We start from the raw sequence: 20,509 nt of genomic DNA, 5'->3' as shown, positions 1-20,509 counted from the left end.
TAATTTTAAAAAGTATAAAGATGTCATAATACTGGCGGAAATACACAACTGGATATGGGAACATTTTTCGACAAGGAAGCATAAATCTCCAGAACACCTAAAACAACAACAAAAAAACCTGCAGTAGCTCCATTTCTGTGGTGTCAAGCTAATGTATCTCTTGGGGAACTGCCATTTCCCAAAATGTATTTTCTTTTACACTTTATGGCTTTGGAAAAATCCAATATTTAATTTGATACCTTCCTACAGAGGAATTCTGTCACTGTTCAGGTTTGTTTTTAATTCACTGGAGTTGTGGGAAACATTTTGTATGGATGCTTGACTTATGTAACGGATGTAGATATAGACAATATATACAGCATACACACAAAGACACACCTGTATCAAATTTCAGTAATATTTTTTTTCCATTCAGAACCCTTCATTACTTTTCCTTGATACTGTACCTAGTCTTATGGTAAAGCCGTAGTGTGTTCCTTTCAGTTCTGTGGGAGTGTGTATGTGTGTACACTTGTAACTGCTGGGGGCGGGGGTGGGAGGGGGCTACGTGTAAATAAATCAAATACAGTTAGTGTGGAGGTGTTTTTTTTGTGTCAGTGTAAGTTAAATATTCTAAAATTTAAAAAAATAAACATGTATTATTCTCTATTGTGTTTCATGGTACATAAAAAAGAGGAAAAAAGTAGTTTTATCTTACATTTCAAATGCTTATATCTCTATGGCTTCTGGCGATACCCGTTCCATTTTATAGATTTGTCAGCACAAAATGCAATAAACCAATACCATTTTATTACAGCAATTGTGTCTCGAGTTTTTAATCATGTCCTGTTTTGACAATGAAAATGTTACAAATTAAAAAGACACAGTGCAAAACTATAAAACACAGAATTGATCATGGTTGGGAAAGAACTAAGGTGTCCATCATGAACTGAAATATACTGTACACATGCATGTTCTTCATCTTTTATCTCGCATGTAAGAAGACTGAATAAATATCTTCTGGCTAATAAAATATAGACCAGCAGTTCGTCTGGACAATTCATCAAATCAAAATCATAACATTCTAATCAAGTAAACATAATATCGAGAGCAAAAAATACAAAAAAAAAAAAATTAAAAGCTTTTACAAAACATCCAACCTTACAATCTACCTATACACAGCTGGTAAAATCACTGCACAGAGGACTGATGTGTCACAGGGAGAGGGGGAGCTCACATTAGAAGAATTAATTGACTACAACCTTCAGTAATGTCGGGGATACATGGACATAGGTGGGGCCTGGCCCATGCTGGGTGCTGACCTGGGGGGTGGCTGCTGAGAGGCCGAAGAGCCCACCAGGTGGTTGAGAGAAGGTCCGCTCTGAATGAGCGTGTCCAGTGCTTTCTGTACACTCGGGTTGTCAAAATTGATACCTGAAGTAGAGCTGGGCGGTCTTTGACCAACTGGTGGGCCTTGCATGCGGCCGGGGGGGGCGCCATACGCCTGGGATGCAACTGGAGAAGGACCAGGCATCACTGGGCGGGGGGGGTTCTGGCTAGGTGGTGGGCCAAGGGAACCGTAGGACTGCACCTGGGAGACAGAGGGTGGGCCAACGGCTCCTGATGACGCCCCGCTGCCGCTGTTGAACAGGCTGAGAATTTTAGCTTGCAGCTCCTGCTGATTGCTGGAATTAGCTGAGGCGCTTGAAGCAGCCGACAGGCCGAGGTGGCTGGACTGTGGGGCGGTGAGAGTAGAATGGGATGGAGGCGGCAATCCTGCGGCTGAGGGTGGAACGTCATGATGTCCTGCTGCAGGAGCTGGAGCTGGAAGGTGAAAGGTTCAGTTAGAATGTTTTGTTTTGCAAACTGCAAAATTCAACAAAGGGGAGCCATAATTCAACCATAGACCATTTATAGTTCAAAGTTTAGAAGTCTATGTTAATCAAATCAAATCCACATTGAGTATGTGGAGAAATAAAGTTGGTGTCTTCCAAATTAGGTTTTTATTACATCTATAATTTGCTTGCACGGGCTCAAATCAGTTGATGAGTTTGCAAACTTTCCCCCTTAGTTTGTGGTTGGTGGTACTACTACTAGTTGCGTGATCTGCTGCGTTTAAGCATGCAAATCACACCTGGCTACAGGAGCCATTCAGCTCAAACCTGCAGAGTACTGCTGGTAGTTGGGTCAGATCGAGGTCTTTTTCACTTGAAACCAACCCACTCAAGAACACAAACCTGAGTTTGAGCTAAACAAGGTGGGTGTGAAGTGAAAATGCCCAAAAGTCTTTTCAGTCTTTTAGTTTCCACAGAGTGTTTCCTAGCTAAGCTGCATTGCAGAACTAGTGACATAAAGAGGACATTTTTAACAAAATATAGTAACTTTAGAAAATACAGTTGATCAAACTCAGACTGTTGAAGCCTTAAATTGACTTGAGCTCAACCCTGGAATGCAATTTTGCACTAAATCATAACTGGATATTTTTGTCCTCAATCACTTACAGTGAAATCACTTTAGTAAGGGATTTCTTCAGAGCCGGTATGGACACAATGAAAGATTACAGCCATCATTTTCTCTTTTCAATGGCATGTGAGTATTTACTGACAAACAAGACTTAGAAACTAATATGAACCTTTCACATCTTACCTGCAAGAGGGTCTGCAGTGCTTCGTAGCAGCCGGGTTCTTTTGTCCTTCAGGTAGGCGATGAGACTGTCCATTTCATCTGGTGTTACAAATCTACCCAGCAACCGCAGAGAGAGAAAACTCAATATTCCAAAGGCAAGTACAAGTGGGAAACTGTAATTGAGGGTTCACAGAAACTTACATGTTCACAACTAAAAATTGTATATTTTTAGATCAAGATGTTACACAACACGGTTGATCTCAAGATAAAAACCAGATACCTGTTTTCAGAAAGCAGTGTGATGGTGGTGAGCACAGAAATGGGGTGGCCCTCTCTGTCCGGCTCTCTGAGCAACACATTGTCAGCCATTTTGGCAGCCTTTCTGGCAATCTCTTCTCGTTCTTTTTCACGGTTTTCAACTTTGTAGGCATCATAATTGTGGGCAACCAGCATCATGGCATCCTGCATTGGCATGTTTCGATGCTCTGCAGAAATAAAGACAAACAAATATGAGCTTGTAAAACAACAACAGCTCTTTGCGGTCGGCAGGGATTCACTAAACTAACTTGCATTACCTTGTGGTGTGCCGAACAAGATGTTGACCGTGCAGGACCGGTGGACCTGGTGCTGCTGGGTAATGATGATGGCAAAAGGAGTGCGGGCTCGGCCTACATCCTCTAGTGCCTGGGTAAGTGACACTTCTGTGTTGAGGAAGATCAGATCCACCACCATGCCCAAATCGCGAACTTTCCGCCCGACCGTCTCAGCATACTCCCGACAGTTGTTTTTGAAGCACGAGTACACAGGGGCAGAGGACACACACACAAAACACAGAGGAGCGATATGAAATAAAAACCAGCCATGTAATGGTTGAACATTTACTGAGAGTTTTCTGGTCCAAGATCTGCTTGTCCCGTAAACGGAGAGAGGACCTACTTTTGCGCCTTGTTGACGACAATCACTGAGCAGTCAACAGGACGGTCGGTGTCGTAGCGCCGCTGAAGTTCTTCATAGTACTGTCGATACAATTCATTACGCCGACGCTCTTCTGGTCGAGCACGATCATCTGCTGTTGCCGAGAGTGTAGAGGGGACTGAAAAGTGTATTATGTTAGTGACATTTTCAGCAGTTGAACACAATAATCCAAACAGACTTCAAAGTGGTACTGCACATGTAAACTCTGAGCTTTAATTACATTATTGTCCCATCATAAAACACATCAATAGTGGTGTTAATATTGACATTTCCTTCATTCCTGATTCAACTATGATATAGTGTAAATAAAAACAACTTTCCCAGTTTGAACATTAACTATCTTTGTGTAGTGTAGGGCGCAAAAGACAGCATCCCAATCAGGGTTGTAGACGTACACACTGAAATACATAGTTTAAAATAATGTTTAATGGTGAAACTGGGAAATTATTTTCATCTGGTTGTTATAGGCTCTGTGTTGTATCTGCCGTGTCTAGTGACATCTGGACCAATTAGTTGGAAAATTAGACACCCAAAGCTACAGAAATAACCGTAATCGTATGTTAGAAAAAGAAAGTTCAATGTTTAGGTACTCTCACCAACTAAACATGACTAAACAATATAATTTGACATCTTAACTGTGCGGTACACATACCCTCTGTCTCGCGGCGTCCATTCCAGGGATCTCTGTAAGCCTCCCTGTAGGGTTCATCCTTCCTCCGATAATAGTCTTCAGCACCACTGCCGCTGCGGTAGTATCGGTCATAGTCATCTCTGCTGTGTGGAAACATTTCAGGTTCAGACGAGAATTTAAGTTAAACCAGGCGCCCCTAATAATAATGGGCTCAGGGTCAGTAGTCACCTGTATGTGGGGTCCGGGCCTCTGGGGTCTGGGCCTCTGGGGTCTTTGTCTCTGCTCTCTGAGCCACGGTACCGTAAATCATGGTCACGAGAGTGGGCACCCAGCCTCGACTCTCTTCCTGGGTCCCTGCCTGGGTCTCTGCCCAGGTCCCTACCCGGGTCTCTGCCAGGGTCTCTACCCGGGTCCCTTGCATCACGGCTGTCCCGAGGCTCACGGCTGTCTCTGCTGTCACGACTGTCTCGAGGCTCACGGCTGTCTCGGCTGTCTCGAGGCTCACGCACATATACAGGTGATCGTGACCGAGGCCGGGGGTCTTTGCTGTCGCCATAACTGCCATACGGGGCCCTGAGAGAAAAGTTATCAATTAGTGCAAGGACGGTAAGAGTTTACACTGCCTATGAAACACTAAAGGATCATTTCTGTCCAAGACTGGCAAGGACAGGACTACAGTTAGAATTGTAAATTTAATCAATTTAATCTGTACTATTCAATATGAAAAGATGGAATATCTATTATTCACACAACCAAAGCATCGTAACAGAAAACCGCCATCGTGTCCGCAAAGGAAACTAGCACAAAGTAAATCCAGGAGCGACTCCGCAAGTGTCCTTTCGCCAACGACGTTTTAAGTGTCCAGTGATCCGTGTATGCAACATCGGTTCGACGACCAGTTGAGTTTCACCATAAATAAGACTCTAAAAAGAGCACAAGTACCTTGGCTGCTTAACCTTTTTGAACGATTGTTTTGCACATTTAGCACAATTTGCTTTTGTTGATTGTTGATTTTGTTCTTTGAAAAGCCGCATTCCCATGCTGCAAATACATGTTCACAAGAAAGGCAAAAAGGAGAAATGCGTGTTTGAGTTTTGAAGAATAGATCTAAAATAGAACAGTAAAGCTCTCATACAAGTTAATAACCTTACCTTTGTAACTTTTAAAACATGTCTAAAAGGAGTTTTAATTATAATCCAACTTTTCTAAATATTAAGCAGTTCAAAAACATTTCTTGGCAGCAGAAATTGAAACTTGCTTAAAACCTTAAGTGACTAAGGCTGACACCTTCTGGTCATTTGGTCGATATGATCTTCTGAACGGTCATTGGTCGGACAATTATTGGTGTGAATTTCTCTTTTTTCCCCGCTGGCAACACCAAGCACTCTTGTGAAAAGCTGTAGCTACAATAGAGTATATCTGCGAAGGTAAAAGCGTCAGCACGAGTACTTGCTCAGGTCTTTACTCTGGATGGAGAGGATGCTAAACCACGTAGGGAGAGGACAAAGCCAGCGTCCGTCCTTGTGACCAGCAGTAATACTCTCTCTCTGTTGCGTGACGGTTGACCTTTGGCATATTTTGACGAACGGCAGCGTTTTATTCGATTTTCCCAGAGAACACCACCAATTGTGCATCGCTCAGCGCAAAATAATCTCTAAGTTTGCATCATGGTCTGAATGCGCGGTGTTCCCACGAAAAACACTTGGTTGACACACAATGCTACCAGGTACAGTGCACTGAGGCTAATTTGATTAACCTAGAGATAACATACAGATTTTTTCACCAATTTTTCCATCTCCATTGACCAATCAATTGGTTGAAGAGTACACATTATTTCAGTGTGAATGCCCGACCACAGTACCCGAATCCCGCTCAAATAAACTCCAGTGATGCGTGGGATGTTTTGTGGCATGTACTGAATCAGCCATCATGGAAGAGTCATTGGGTTAAAGACTACATACAATTTTCATGTAGACACAATCGGGTAAAGGTCACGTTGTAGTAATTGAACCTCCTTAACAGATATAGGTCAGGGTGGGACTAGCAATGCGTTACCTTCAGCTGGAAAGTTGCATATTCTAGTTAGAAGATGAAATGCGGGACAAAAACCACACTAAGAACATGAGAATCTTTGAGACAAAGACACTGTAAATAACATTCATATGGCTTTTTTTTATTTCAACACATCAGAAAATTCTACTAATGGATGAAATATCGACTCTCCCTTGAACCATCACAAACCCATCTAATAGTACGGCAGCTTCCATTAAGCGGACTTCACCGCAGGTGGAAATGAAAGTTGGAGAATGTTACACGCTTTTTATTTGTTTACCGGCACTTCAGAGATGATTGTAGTTCTTCACACCCATTTCGCGTTACTTTACCTTCGTGGGGGGCTCTGCTGGGATTGAGGTTTAGCTTGCCGTCGCTCCACTGCCATATTTACATCTGAAAATAAATCAATCCAAACGTTGAACATAACAGTAACATGTATATCATCTTATGTTTTCACGCAGAATGGAGTGGCCGCGTCATAACTTCCACGATCCAAATGAAACAGAGCTCCAATATCCAAGCTTGAAAATCCAAAATGGACGATAGTCAAAATGCCGCAAATCGAGTTGCCAAATCTGTCGAATTCTGTTTAAGTTGAAGAAATGAAGAGATCTTTTCTGAAAAGTGACAAAACAGTAGCAAAGTTTGAAAATGTAAATTTGATTTTCAACTTGAAATTTGGCCTTCAGAAACCCCAAAAACCACAAGTGCTCGACTGAAGTGACGCATTAAATCCATGTTAAAGAAAATTCCAACAGTGTTGCAAATAAAAGAGATTTCAGAGATTCAGGCTTTGCCAGAATTTTCATTTAATAAAGCACTTGTTTATTTGCTTTGTATGCCAATATTGTTACATGTCTACAAAAAGGTTCAAGTAGTAAGATAGTCACAGCTAAATATCCATTTTGATGCGATATAGGTAGGGCTGTAACGGTTCAAGTATTCATGCTGAAGTGTCACGGTACAGTGGGGTCACGGTTCAGTGCATGCAATTGCACACAGAATACAAGGTATATCAAAGATGCATGTCATTTTGAACCAAAGTTCACAGCACTGTTTTGCCTGCTAACTTTTAGGTGTATGCCATTAGCAAAATTTGTTGATGATAGCACAAGCAGCTCAGCAGTAATGTTAAAGTGTACACAGTCTTTCAGGCTGAGCGGCTCAGAGTCACATTACACCATTTGTGTCCTCTAACGTTACTTCATTACCAGAGAACATCCGTGTGTGTGTGTGTTGACTGCAGAGAATGTGCAACAGATCGAGGGGGAAATAACCAATCGCAGATGGAAAGAAAGGTATCCTTATTCATTGGGGTTTTTTTCATTTGGTTTACGAAAACTCCCACCGAACCGTGACTCCTAAACCGAGAGTATGAGCTGAACCGTGACTTATGTGAACCATTACACCCCTAGTTGTTGGTCAAATCATACAACCTAGACTTTGAGGTTAATTGTGGGCAAGCATGGGGTTCAACTTTATCATCGCTGTTATGGGCATCTCATTTACTGGTTGCAACATATATCAATAAAGAAAATAAAGAAAAAAAACCTATCCAATTTAGCCAAACAATCACACCCACTGCAGTTAAGGCTTACCTATTTTATAACCTTTATATATGCGACCCTTTTGGGCCGCCTTTGCAGCTTCGGCTTCCTCAACACGTTCAAATTGTACAAATCCAAACCCACGAAACATCGACACGCCTGGAAGAGGAACATTTTAAGTGGTACAAACTTAGGATCATTTTCAAGAACATTTTGGATACCTACCCATTTACCCACTTAAAAAAAATATCAGTAGGGACATCATTTTTTACATGCTTGCATTTCATCAAAAATCACGACTCATGATGCTTAATGCTAGTAGACATGATGAAATTGTCATGAAAGAAACGTATTGCTTGTATTGTGTTTTACTGACCGACTATTTTCCCGTACGGGCTGAACATGTCTTCCAAATCCTTCTTTTCCATGTCGGAGGTCGGCAAATTCCCAACGAAAATGCGTCTCTCCAAATCTCTAGGATCATTACTGCTGCAGGAGCGTGAAAAACGCCCTGGGGAGGGGCTGCGGCTTCTTCGGCGTGACATGACTCGATCCAAAGGGTATACCGTTTTCTTTCTTCGTACGTCTCAAATGCTTGAAATACTTTGGTTTGACCGCTAATAAGCGCCTTTAAATTGTTGTCCACAATCCTGAAACATGCCAGTGAGTTAAGAGAAGAGATCAAATTCCTTGGAAGGATGAAAAGTTTTAGTGGAGCAAAAGTTGCAGATCAAAATCACATCAAAGTTCAGACAATGGAAATGCAGTGATGCTGCAAATTCATTTTCAACTGTAGCAAATATAAAAATGTTAAACAAATCGTGCTCGTTAAATCGCAAATTCTTCCAAGACCTTGTGTTAGAAAAACAACACTTCTTGAATGCACCATTGTTTTCTCTCTGGTGCTCACTTGCACAGCAGGGTATCATTAGATTTAAGGCTGCACTGGAACTTCGCATATCAGAGAGCGTGGCTCTGAAATCAGGCACAACGGGCGCAAGTGGGACATCATCAACATGCATGTTTGATGCTGAATATATTAAATGCAAATGTAAATCCGCCACGTAATACAGTGATGCAGTGGACTTTTGCCCCCGTTTTCCATCGTGTAGGGACGTAAAAGCCTTGCATAACTAGTTTAAAGGTCACTCGTTGCGGTTTGGCACGGTCTTTTGTTTGGCATGAGCAAATTTCATGTAGAGTCATTTCTACACCTGATCGGAAAAAATGTGCACTTGCGCTGGGCTGGTCTTTCAACAAGCCTCAAGTGATTTTAATTGTCCTGTATAAATGGCACACCTGCGAAAACTGTGTCATCATATTAATTGGCTACATCATTTGTTCCACTAAATAAATCTAAACTATGTAATTGCATAAAATGCACCATGACTATGTGCATCTTAAAATGACCTGATTAAGTGTCAAAATGAGCCATGTATTGACATGGTGCCTGTTAAAGAATGGCTTTAAATCGATGGTGAAAACACATGTCATGGTACCCAACATGAATCCGCGAAAATGTCCACAAAATAAAATGGCAGCGTTATACTTCAGTTGTGAGAAAATGAATAAGTGTCAGCTGTGCAGCATGATCAGTTGTGCAATCATATTTTAAAAATGGCCTCTTTGCTTTCAATTCCAGAGTCAAACATTTCCTGACGAAATTTCCCATGACTTAAGTTTAGGATGACGTCGCTCATCCCAATTTCATCTCTCGGTCAAATTCTTAACCGCGCAGCTAATGGAGTTTCAGTTGGCAAGAAAAATATTCCCCATTGGGTCTTAATTCGTTTCACTATATAGTAGTGCACACAACTCTCAAACAGTGTTTCCTGCAAATGGAAATTCAGCATTGGTTTAAAATCATCCTCTTCTCTTGAAATGGTAACGACATCTTGAGGAAAATCGCATTGATGAAATGAAATTATTGGCTTACGATCACCTTAAAAATGCTGAAATGCAAATGTTTTCTTTTGTACAAAGAAACAGACAATCTTAAAAAAAAAGTTTTCAGGAAAAGTTGATGTTTTCACATGGCACACTTTAACAGGATTTAAGCCAAAGAGAATCTCTAGTTATTTTCAGTCTCATCACACATGCATTACAAACTGACATAAGCAAGGGTATTTGTGTTACATTACATTTATGGTTGGAGGTAATTTACATAATGCTTTTTTGGAAGCAACCCTTTACATACCTTAACTTGAACCTGGATGTCTTGGGTTCTTCATCCACATAATTTAAAACCCCAAGTCTGAAAGTGAAGGGGAAAAAAACACTTAAAAACACAGTAACAAATACATAAATAACTTCAGATGCTCTCAGATGTCTGTAGTAGCTACAATATATACAAATGACTTCCTCCCAAAACAAAAACTGATGAGTGCATTAAAAAAGTATATCAGTTCAAAGCGACTTACAATAAGTATAAACAACAAACACTACTTTTGGTAAGTGGGTAAGCCTTGAAATGCAGAACATATTGTTGCTGTAATGAAGCCCTTATAACACAGAGAAGACAACACTGACTAGGGCTGTACAAAATGGAAGAAATCTCAAATTGCAATTATTTTTAACTAATATTGGGACTGCGATAGGATTCAATAAATTGGAAGAAATTGTCAGCGAACATAGTGTGATTATTTTTGCAAGAATCTCTACCACTAGCCTATATAGCAGACATAACTTCAAGCAATTAATACAGCTACTTTATACGAACATAAACATGTAAAAGAAAGGGATGTCATATATGCAGTGTGCACACTGTTTATACAATTATGCATTCGTTTTTTAGCCTTTAAATAAACTATGCAAAGTAAATCTTAACTTGTGTGTGCATGCATGTGTTACTGCTCATATTTGCATAAATACGGTCTTTACGAAACAGCTCTCTATATATGGGTCAATGACGTGATCTAACCCAGTGTCAGTTGGTGCAACCAGTCATTTTTTTCCCATAAAAATCTGATTATATACAGGAAAATAAATGTGAACTAAAATGGGGAAAAAAATACAATCCACGTTTCTCTGCAATTTTGTTTTCTGCATCTACAAATCAAGAGGTTTGTGCAGCACATTTGATAAGCAGTGGTTTGGTCGACTGTAATGTATCTTTATCTTTGAGTAATTAAACCTCTGAAGTCCAGGACATTTTGGTTCAAATTTGTCAACTTCCTATGCATTCATTTCTGTTTGTGTTTAGCATCTTTCAGTCTGTCCTTACATCACCTGCATGGCTCATTTTTCTCCACAAACTTGGCTTTCAGTCAGATGTTTTATTTTATTTTAATTAACAAAGTATAAAGCTGCCAAGAATCGAAAATACAAACAAAAGACATGTTTCTATGGAAATGTCCCTTTTTATTAACCATTTATACACACAAAAACAAGAAAAAAACAATAATAGAACTACACAACAGTCTATGTGCATGTAAATTAAAAATAGTAATAGTTTTCATTGTAGAAAGAAAAATTCACACTTTAAAAATGGTCTAGAAACATAACTGGCACACTGTGAAAGCTCTTATGATTGCACTTTCAACTGGCTTTCTCAGCTTGTCTACATATCATATATAAATAAAGTTATTACTGTAAATAAAACATGTGTATTTTCAATAAATAGATGGACTCCAGAGGGTTAACGTCTGGTGTGTCCGCTGCAGCTGTGCGCGCTCCCGCGGTGCCCAATATGATCCCATGCTGCTCTCTTCTCTGTCGCCACAAGCAACGGCACCGGGGTTTGACAACAGATAATACCATGAAGCTTACTGGGTTTGGGCGATTTTTTTTAATCAAATGAATATGCTGCACTTTTACACTGCCATACACTGATGAATTAATGGTTAAGATACGACGTACACGTAACGTTAGCTAGCTACTTAACGTGAGCTAACTTTAGCATACCTGCTATCTCAAAACCAAACGGCTAGTTTCGCAGCTACAAAGCTAATTTCAATGAGGTATACGAGTTCCCACGGCATGTCATTGTATTACAAATAGCAACTGTTTACTCACCTTCAACGTGAATTTTATCTCCGTTTATAGGCTTTCAAGGCCACGGACAGGTACTGACGATTTCGTTAGCGTCTCACAATGCTCCTTCTTCTTCTGCATTCACGGGCCGGCTGCTATCTCTTCTTCTTCTTCTGCGTATTCACTGAACACAGACATCGCCCCCTACTGGCTAATTGTAACTAAAAAAATCAATGGACATTTTATATATAACCAAATACATCACTGTACACACAATACATATTTTGACCTCCCTTTCTTAAATTATGTTTATATGAATTAGCTGGGAAAAAAACTAGTGATTATGTCTGCTAAAGTTTTATCCACTCAACCAACACAGAATCACATGTCAAACTTGCACTAAATGTGGAAAGTTATGCTGGCAGGCAGACAGATTTTGCAACTATGGAACCACTTGTGCCTTACATGAATACTTTAGTAACTAGCTAGCTAACAAGCGTTTATGCCAATGTTGGACTGACAACAATCTGTCGAAGAAGGAAATAATTATTTTGTGCTTCTTCTTTGGGGTCATCCATTCTTTACAATGTGAATGTTGATTCTGTGCACTTAGTAGCATATCCTTAAACTCCACATGTGGCCTTATTTTGTCTTTGATCTTGCCATCTCTGCATAATGTTTTGTTCTCTCTCTCTCTCTCTCTCTCTCTCTCTCTCTCTCTCTCTCTCTATCTCTATCTCTCTTTCTCTTTCTCTTATTTGTGTTCCTCATGCCTTTCTTCTGCAGCTTCAAGTAGCAAAACAGTTCTCTCATTTTTTTTTGGATTGTTTATCAGATGTGCTATTTAACAATTCACAGTTTGTGTTTCTCACAGATGTGGGATTTTGTGCCTCAGGCTCTACAGACTTTCTTTGCTCAACAGCACCTTCTAACAGTGGTTCTATTGAGATTTGACATCCAGCTGTTGTTGTGCTGTTGCTCATCCAAGGGTTACAGAAACTCACAATAGCGAAAGCACAGAAAATACAGGTTTCAGTATGTTTTCTCTGGAGTGCCTTACTGAAGGGATATCCAACAATTAAAGATGTTTGATTGTAATCTCACAATACAGACTAAATGACATGGATTTCACTGTCATAAATATAATTGAAGTATTTGCCTGAGGTCAATGCAGTGTTGAAAACAATATTTAAAAAGACAATTGATAGGTTTTACTACATACCATCTAAATAAAATAAAAAATAGAGTTCATTGCCAAATGAACTCATTTTTGTTGAAAAACAAAACAATCTATTTAATTGGATGGCCTTAACCTCAATACAAAATGGTAATGAGAAACCTTTGCTTCTTTCAATGGAAAGGGTCACTGCCAAGATGAAAGGCAGAAGGAGCAGATTCACAATTTTTATCCAGCGTTCTACAGTGAGTGACCTGACATAAATATGAATGAACCCACTGGACGATTGGGCTGCCATCACTTCTATATAATGCATACCATGAGTGGATTGTCTTGTATACAAGAATTTCTAAGGAATTTGTATATATAATAGTTATTTTTAGTTATTTTTTTCATCCCCACCCCTTTTCCTTCTTTACAGCCTTTCTTGTTCCATTCCTTTCTTTCTTTTTTCTCAGGCTTGAAATATATGATTGTGCCTTTCAGTAAAACTGTATATCTATATCTATATACTGGTATATGTTTGTGTCAGTAGCAGAGTGTGCTGAACAAACACTGACTGTCAATAAAGATTCAGATGAAACTATCACATAAAATGTGTCTTCTTTGATGCTGTGTTCAAGTCATACCTGAATTTCCGTAGTTAATAATTTCATCGTTTAAGTAGAGTTTATGTCAACATCCAAGCCGCAATCACAACAACGAAAATGGCATTTTTTAAAGGTCTCCACGAATTCATATTAAGAACACAAAACAAACATGGATATCTGCTGGTATAGTGTTGGCGTTAACCACGACTCCGTCTTTTAAGGTAATTACGCCCGAATTTAATGGATATATCGCCATATAATAAGCAGCATTCACTGTTTTTAATATTCACACGACCAATTATAACATGAAACTACATTTGTCTTTAATTGTCCAATTTTGTAAACACCTAAACTGTAAACATAAACATTTTTTCCTTTTGTCCTATTAATCCAATATGACCTGAACGCGTCATGGTTGCCAGGTTGGGAAATTGTCAGCTTCCATTTGTCTGTGAAAGTAATGCAAATTAAAACAGACATATAATATATTAGTGTTGTTCGGATTGAAAAACACATATTTTGTAATTATGTAACGCGCGTTGTTAAAAAAATATCTGAAAATTCATTATTTAAAAAATGAGGTTGCTATTTAAAAATAAATAAATAAATACATATATTTATATCATTTTGTTGTTCAACATTCGGACATTTATTCAGATTCTATTTCATTAAATGTATGTACAGTATATTCAGGACAACATGTACAGTGAGCACTACAGGGCTGATTTTTCTCGTTCGGGCTTGTAGTTTGTGCTGGGAGGAGTCACACATACCTGGCAACACCGACGGTCGCTTTGTTAACACTTCATTGAACCAAGATGGCAGATTTCGAAGAGATCAGCGATAAGGATAAGGTATTACTTTAAAAATCCATGCTGTGACTATTCTAATTCTGTTAATATTTGTCTTGAAGCATAGCAGTGCTTTGTGTAACACTTAATATGGAGTGTTAAATGTCAAACAGGCCGTTTAATGTGTCTGCTGGTGGAGCTAGCTAAACCAAGGCAGAGTTGCATTTGACAGCTGGGAGTTGTAGCTTGATGTTGTTCCTGTGCACAAATACATCATGGAAGTTAGCTAACTTATGAGAGTCAGGAACTTTTTAACTAAAAGCGACAGATGCGCACAGTTTGGCTTGTTGCTTAACATAAATGTGAGTTTAGAATAAGCTAATGCTAAATGAAAGGAAGTCGAGCTACTTCCTGCATTGACAGTGAGGATAATGACAGTGCATCGACAGTATAACACCACCCACACCCAGTTTACTGTAATGTAGCAGCTTATACTTGTCTTGATAAGATCAGAAGTTGGAGTTAATCACACATCTTAGTGGAGTTTGCAGATGTTTTATATTTAGCGTATATTGCCTGTAACTTTTTGCACTATATTCATGGGGCAGATGCCGTTTTCCTGCAGTGTTTTTGTGGCTTGCAGTGACTGCCCCTGGCTCATGCTGCTACATGTTGTAAAATAATGCTTTGCATTCCTAAAGCTGATGGTGTGACAGGAGCTTACCCCTCCTAGCATTACTACAGTGAGCCTTTATAATAAATGTAAATAACTTAATGTAATGAAGGGATTAAAATACCTCATTTTCATTATGTATCTACTTTGAGAGTATCTTTATGAGCTTTAAGCTCAAATTGTCAAACTGCTTGGTGGAGAATCAGAGTTTAAGCCTGGGAGTGTTTTCTGGGCTCTGAATGGAGCTGCTATTCGTGAGCAGAGTTAAACTAGGTTACTCATTGTTATGCCACTCTGCCCTTTCAGCTGGACAGGCCATTTGTAGGTCACTGCCAGCTGCTGCCCGGAGGCTAAATAACCCTGTCTGCATGACAGACGGCATCACTGGCACAGCCACACTATAACAGTGACATTAGGATGTAGGACTGGTTGAAGCTGTGAATGTCGTAAATAAGTGAAGGGGAAAAAAAGGAATGAGGGGTTATTACAACTTCTCTATTGACAGTAAACTTTGCTTCCACCTTTAAACACTCCAATGTTAAACAGTCCTTACTGAGTGTTACCTTATGAGAGCACAAGTACCTGCCACGACTTCTGCACCCTACGGCTTTGACACAACACGCTTACACTTGCATACTGGCTGCTAAGAAAAGCCCTTGGGCGACATACCCTGCTTGCCATCTAAGGAGTGGCCAAAATAGAGCGAACAAGCCTGCAGCCAAGAAAGTTAGCAGACTGCTCTCTGCTTCACTCTAGTGGCTGCTTGCAGGTTTTTCACTTCTCATATACACCGCCTGCTTCATCTCAAAGGAGGATAAATTGGCTAGACCCCCCCCTGCTCCCTCAAAACATTCAGCAGATTTGGCTTGTGATGAAGGAGATTGTTGTTTCTGCTCCACCATAGTTTATTTGAAGAACAAGGGAACTGAACTAATACCGTACACACTGTCCTGAATGATAATGTGATGCCTCTGACTATTTTTAAGTTTTATGAAAAGATGTTTATTTATTTCTAGGTGCGTATCGCAGCCAATTTTGTGATGCACGCTCCCCCAGGAGAGTTCAATGAAGTCTTTAATGGTGAGTAAATTGTAAGCACAATATGTGTCAAAATACCATTCTGAATTAAGATGTCTTGGCCTACGCATCATAATCTACCAACATAAGAAATAAGGTACAGATCCTTGCAAAAATGACACCATAATTATTTAAATATATTTTTCAAAGAAGATGAGAATAATGATGGAAAAATGATAATTCTCTCCAGTATTGTGAATCATATTGCAATTGCAATATCTGCCAAATATTGACAATTAGACAAATTGTACAGCCCTAATTGACCTCTGTATGATTACCTGCATTTGAATGTGCATTAAAACAATTTGTCACTGCTTTTTTAAAATCTTCCATTTCTTTACAGATGTCCGAATACTGCTCAACAATGATAATCTTCTCAGAGAGGGCGCAGCACAGTAAGTTATATAATTTTTCCTCTTAAAATGCAGTAAAGTAATGACATCCTAGATATACATGCGACTTGTGGTGTTTTTCTTTTCTTTTTCTTTTTTTAAACAGTGCCTTTGCCCAGTACAACATGGATCAGTTCTCTCTTGCCAAAATTGATGGATATGAAGATCAGGCAAGTTTATTTTCCCATTAATATTTAGGCAATCTACTTTTCTCATTGAACTTACTAAGATTTCATATCAATTTCATCAAAGGGAAATAACACTTAAATATCATGTGCAGTATTACTTTTAGATATTTGATACTTTTCGATTTTAGTTTACTTATTTTACTAAATGTTTCTTACTTTTATTATTAGTATATTAAGCACTGGTGTTAGCATTATTCCTTATACACTTTATATGTATTACTCTGTAATTGTTCTCTGCTATTGTTTTTATTGGTATTAATGTATGTAGGTTTTAATCATATGTTGCTTTAATGTTTTGAGGAAGCTATGGTACAATAATCTTTTTTTTGGGATTATTAAAGTTCTGCATCTATCTTATCTTATAATAATTCTACATCATTTAGACACTGCCTGAGCAAACAGTTATTGTAACAGCTTGTTTCTCTGTCCATCTCTGTCTGTCTCCCCTGTAGGTCCTGATAACAGAGCACGGAGACCTGGGTAATGGCCGCTTCTTTGACCCACACAACAAGATCTCCTTCAAGTTTGATCACCTCAGAAAGGAAGCCAGCGACCCCCAGCCCCACGAGGGTGAGGCAGCTCTCAGGTCATGGAGGGACGCCTGTGACTCCGCCCTGAGGGCCTACGTCAAGGAGCACTACCCCAAAGGAGTTTGCACCGTGAGATCACTCTCCCAGCCTGCACCGCCATCAGTTGCCATGTTCAGTATCACAAACAATGAATCACACACTCATCCTGTTTTATCTGCTTCAGGTTTATGGGAAAACAATCGATGGCCAGCAGACCATTATCGCTTGTATTGAGGGTCATCAATTTGAGCCTAAAAACTTCTGGTAAGTTGAAATTGGATAATGATCTCATTATAATCTTCCTAATCAAATTCACTGAGACACTTGTGTGTTTTTGTGGTGAGTGTATTCAGGATTGGTTTTTAAGTTTACTCTTCTACGTTTTCTGTTTACAGGAACGGTCGCTGCCGGTCCGAATGGAAGTTCAGTGTCTCGCAATCTACAGCAGAGCTGGTTGGAGTCTTGAAAATACAGGTATGCTGGCTATTTATCAGGTGTAGTATGAGCTTAGCTGTGAAATCAGTTTTGTTTCCCTGTTGTGTGAATCTCCTATGTCTTTATTTGAAGGTACATTATTATGAGGATGGAAATGTGCAGCTGGTCAGCCATAAAGATGTCCAGGAGGCACTCACTGTGTCTGTAAGTGTTCTAACTTACCAGTTTTTTACAGCAAGTAGAAAATAATTGAATAAATGTATCCAAGTATTTAATTTTTGATTCATGTTGATGTGTTTAAGTTGTTTAATTAACACCAATAATGTGTGTTTTGGCAGAATGAGAGCCAGACTGCAAAGGAGCTTGTGAAAATTATTGAGGATGCAGAGAATGATTACCAGGTAAGAAAAACCAGGTTTGCAGCAAGATGTGAATGAATGTAATTATTGTGCCATGCATGCTTTACAAGACACTACAGACTCATGTAAGCCTTCAAAGAATACCAGAAAAATTTTTGTTTTTTTAAATCAGATTTTTGTTTACTACAAAACTCACAAAAACATAAATCACTGAGAAAACTCTGTATAAAACTGTAGAAATGAGAATTAATACTAATGATCTTCGTTAGGCAGTGATTTATTGTTTATTTGTGTCCTTTTCTTTAACTTATTGCCCAGTTTAATCTGTGTTTTTTGTATTTAAATACCTCTGAGAGCACCGTAAAAAGCAGAGTCAAATTCCTTTTATGTTGCACACACACACATGAATTGCTGACTTGCGTCTTTTAACCTGTCCGTACAGAACTTAAAGGGTCAACAGCTACTTCAGTTTCACTGCAAAAGGCATGTCCTAAAATTGGCTAAAAACAATCCATACATGTTGCATGCTGCATTTTGTTGCATTTGTTTCAGCTCATCAATAGAAAAGGTTGGGCTCATTTTGAACCAGAGCATCTGCAGATTAATTCCATACTGTTATGTTATGATCCACGAAAGGTATGCACGATATGAGATAAATCATTCTTCTTTTCTTTGCTGCCATCTTGACTGAAAGGGAGCTGGGAGGGAAAATTGAGTTAGATTCAACAACAAACATCAACTTTGTTTTAAAAGGGGAGAGGAAAACACAGCTGGCAGAGATCTGTACTCTACTGATTGCCCTTTTCTAGTTAAATAATCAATTGCCTTCCAGTTTTTTAGCAACTTAAATCAAGATTGAAAATTTATTCCAAGTTAGTTATTTATTCTGTACACTGGAATATCGAGCTGTTTTGTTAAAAACTTCAGCACTTAAAATGTAAAAGAAACTACATTTTCACATCTCACACATTCAGTTTTCCTCCTGAAAATGCACAATTAACTGGCACTAACAGATGGCATCATGGTAAAACATGTTTTATCACTGAGGTACTTATCATTGTCTTTCAGGTTGCCATCAGCGAGAACTATCAGACCATGTCGGACACGACGTTCAAAGCCTTACGCAGACAGCTCCCGATCACCCGCACCAAGGTCGACTGGAACAAGATCCTCAGCTACAAGATCGGCAAAGAGATGCAGAATGCTTAATGACGAGGCTGTTTGTGTGACGACAAACAAACTGGGAGAAGCTGATGCTTGCGCAAACGTGTGACGCAGCGTAACATACTGTATGTCTTTCTAAAAGAGACATCTGTTTGGGGTTTTTACAGAGAATGACGGCTTCCGTTATGCACTACGAGGGGATGCCTTCATCTTACAGTGACATTGAGTGATGTACCTGTCACTCGTTTGCAAACATATTATTTTTTAACAAATAATGCCTTCGGTAACACTGTGAAAGCCGGGGTTGCTCCCTGCTATTGAAATTCTCAGTCACATGTTAAACACACACAGTTTCTGATCCCTCAGTGCTTCAAAATGGACACACATCCTCCCGAAACCCCCTTGACTTTCATGTAGCGACTAATTTACTCTCTATATAACATAACTGATATTCTTTAAGAGCTTCCAATACCTCCTATAGTTTTTTATTAACAGAGGGCAAATACTGTATGCAATTTGTATGCAAACTGAGAGACACTTGGCAGCACCAAATTCTACAGTTTTAGTCTAAAGATGTGTTTATACGAATGCATCCCTCTGGACACAGGGTTGTAGCCAAAGCATAGATGTATTTTTTTCCCATTCACTGACCATATTTTGTCTTCCCTCTGGAAGTTCTTTGTTGCTGAAAGACATTTTCAGTGATTAACCTTCTACTCCCCTGCTGGATTGATAAAGTATCGGTGTCCTCCTGCCAGCTGTTTGCCTTTAGCTTTTGCTATATTTTTTTATACAAACTGTAAGTACATTTATTATCATGAAATAAAAGTATGATCTTCAAGCAATGTTAATCCATTTTTATTTTCACATCTTGTGTGTACTTTTTGTAAGAGCCTGGGTATAAAGGAGGAGTTTACATTTATTTGATTTCATTTTACACTGAACTTACTTCAGAATATTAATTTGAATCTCACCAACACAACATTACAGAAGCAACTTTGTGTAAAAATAGATGGAAAAAATGAATAGGAAATTTTCAATGTCTTTGCTTGTAGGCAAAGACAAAACTTATTTTAATGACACTTAGTATTACATACCTGGCACCAGTCCATAATATAGTGAGATATTATTTGCAGAGCATATCATTAAAATACTAATAAATAAATAAATAAACTTCAATAGAAACATCCACTGAATTTGGTTGGCAGCTTGTCATAATTATCTCAGGTGGGTGGGGTTGTGTTTCAATATTTGGACCATTAATGTCACAATTCACAAAAAAAAGTCCTAGATGCAAAATTATGCATGAA

General features: G+C 39.1%; 2 protein-coding genes across 5 annotated transcripts; one reads left to right on the top strand and one right to left on the bottom strand.

Annotated features, from left to right (window-relative positions):
- Positions 1 to 785: 785 nt before the first annotated feature.
- Positions 786 to 11,954, bottom strand: ncoa5 (nuclear receptor coactivator 5). 4 transcript variants are annotated; one of them, XM_059329852.1, is made up of 12 exons: positions 11,827 to 11,954; positions 10,010 to 10,066; positions 8,189 to 8,462; positions 7,864 to 7,971; positions 6,595 to 6,658; positions 4,439 to 4,783; positions 4,232 to 4,353; positions 3,541 to 3,697; positions 3,180 to 3,382; positions 2,885 to 3,089; positions 2,626 to 2,717; positions 786 to 1,803 (listed from the first exon to the last, which is right to left on the bottom strand). In XM_059329852.1, exons 3-12 carry the CDS (start codon positions 8,355 to 8,357, stop codon positions 1,244 to 1,246), a joined length of 2,025 nt encoding a protein of 674 aa, XP_059185835.1. In that variant the 5' UTR covers positions 8,358 to 8,462; positions 10,010 to 10,066; positions 11,827 to 11,954; the 3' UTR covers positions 786 to 1,243. The 4 variants fall into 4 exon arrangements, with proteins under 4 accessions (XP_059185835.1, XP_059185833.1, XP_059185836.1 ...); XM_059329850.1 differs by having other exon boundaries at positions 8,189 to 10,066; XM_059329853.1 differs by having other exon boundaries at positions 4,232 to 4,350; positions 8,189 to 10,066.
- A 2,064-nt stretch (positions 11,955 to 14,018) lies between these two features.
- On the top strand, positions 14,019 to 20,033 carry capza1a (capping actin protein of muscle Z-line subunit alpha 1a). Its single transcript, XM_059329274.1, has 10 exons — positions 14,019 to 14,405; positions 16,032 to 16,095; positions 16,436 to 16,487; positions 16,591 to 16,654; positions 17,125 to 17,331; positions 17,426 to 17,505; positions 17,637 to 17,715; positions 17,809 to 17,880; positions 18,015 to 18,077; positions 19,104 to 20,033. The coding sequence occupies exons 1-10, from the start codon at positions 14,370 to 14,372 to the stop codon at positions 19,242 to 19,244; spliced, it is 858 nt and encodes a 285-aa protein (XP_059185257.1). The 5' UTR covers positions 14,019 to 14,369; the 3' UTR covers positions 19,245 to 20,033.
- The last annotated feature ends 476 nt before the right edge of the window (positions 20,034 to 20,509 follow it).

This window comes from Centropristis striata, chromosome 3, assembly GCF_030273125.1.
Source record: "Centropristis striata isolate RG_2023a ecotype Rhode Island chromosome 3, C.striata_1.0, whole genome shotgun sequence".
Taxonomy (NCBI): domain Eukaryota; kingdom Metazoa; phylum Chordata; class Actinopteri; order Perciformes; family Serranidae; genus Centropristis; species Centropristis striata.
The sequence above is the reverse complement of the archived record's forward strand: the minus strand, read 5'-3'. Positions and strand labels throughout refer to the sequence as shown.

Excerpts from the sequence above, each read along its gene's own strand:
- ncoa5 (XM_059329850.1), bottom strand. The coding sequence starts at position 8,357 with ATGTCACGCCGAAGAAGCCGCAGCCCCTCCCCAGGGCGTTTTTCACGC. Across the intron at positions 4,784-6,594 it reads CAGCAGAGCCCCCCACGAAG|GGCCCCGTATGGCAGTTATG; the intron begins GTAAAGTAACGC and ends CTTTTCTCTCAG. Across the intron at positions 3,383-3,540 it reads GTCGTCAACAAGGCGCAAAA|TCGGGAGTATGCTGAGACGG; the intron begins GTAGGTCCTCTC and ends CAAAAACAACTG.
- capza1a (XM_059329274.1), top strand. The coding sequence starts at position 14,370 with ATGGCAGATTTCGAAGAGATCAGCGATAAGGATAAG. Across the intron at positions 14,406-16,031 it reads AGATCAGCGATAAGGATAAG|GTGCGTATCGCAGCCAATTT; the intron begins GTATTACTTTAA and ends ATTTATTTCTAG. Across the intron at positions 17,716-17,808 it reads TTGGAGTCTTGAAAATACAG|GTACATTATTATGAGGATGG; the intron begins GTATGCTGGCTA and ends CTTTATTTGAAG.